Raw genomic sequence first — 869 nt, 5'->3', positions numbered from 1 at the left:
GTAAAATCTTGTCTTCAGGAAAAAAAATTGTTTCATTTTTGTTATCAAATTTAATGATACTGAAGAAAATGTGAATACTCTATTTTTGCAATACCTTTAGTTTTTTACAATAAGATACACAAAATCTGAATTACATTATTTTCAAATTTTGTTTTTTATTGTTTTCACAGCTTCCCTTATCATGTTATTTTACATATAAGCTGTCTGTACTATCCATAGGATTCAAATTAAATATTTGAGTACATTCACTAGTTTTTTGTTTATTTGCTCAGTTTAAGATATATATTTGTTTCTAATTTATTTGCCTTATTTCAGTTTCCATTTAAAGTTAAAACAACACTTTTAATGTGCATCCTTTCAGACCTGCCTTATCATATTAATAGCTATTCATAATCCGTGAAAAAGACATAATAGTTTTGTTGCTGTTCTGTAGTCTTCATTATCATATCCACTAATTGCAAACCTATCTGAACTGAAAATGTATTTGAATATAGTTCCTCTCTTAAATATATATTTTTTTCTTGTTGGTTATGTTACTGTCTTGCTATTAAAAGCTATGAAAGCTATTTCATCTTTTATTAATCTTTACTTACATTTACATTACACATTCTTTCATATTCTGTCTTCATGTTATTACCTTGAAAAGAGGACACTTCTTCCCCAGCCAGTAAACCTCATATCAAATAAAATCATTGTTCTCCACAGGCGACCTGGGGAAAGCGGTTGGCACTCTGGTGGCCACAATGACCCACGAGGGGGCGAGCGACTTGCCTAGCGATGAGGAGGAAAGATCTGAAGCCTCAGACACTGAAGAAGAGAAGGCTGTGTAACTCCTGCTGTGCAGCTCAACTCCTCGCCTGTGGCAGGGT

General features: G+C 32.9%; 1 protein-coding gene across 1 annotated transcript in view; it reads left to right on the top strand.

Moving 5' to 3' along the window:
- The window catches only part of LOC119588583, a gene marked incomplete in the record, with an annotated part of 49,963 nt that overhangs the window by 48,060 nt on the left and 1,034 nt on the right, over positions 1-869 (top strand). The window contains 1 exon segment of the mRNA XM_037937224.1: positions 706-869. Within this exon segment, the coding sequence (XP_037793152.1) occupies positions 706-775 (70 nt within the window).

Source organism: Penaeus monodon, chromosome 24, assembly GCF_015228065.2.
Source record: "Penaeus monodon isolate SGIC_2016 chromosome 24, NSTDA_Pmon_1, whole genome shotgun sequence".
Lineage (NCBI taxonomy): Eukaryota > Metazoa > Arthropoda > Malacostraca > Decapoda > Penaeidae > Penaeus > Penaeus monodon.
This window is presented reverse-complemented; position numbering and strand designations above follow the sequence as displayed.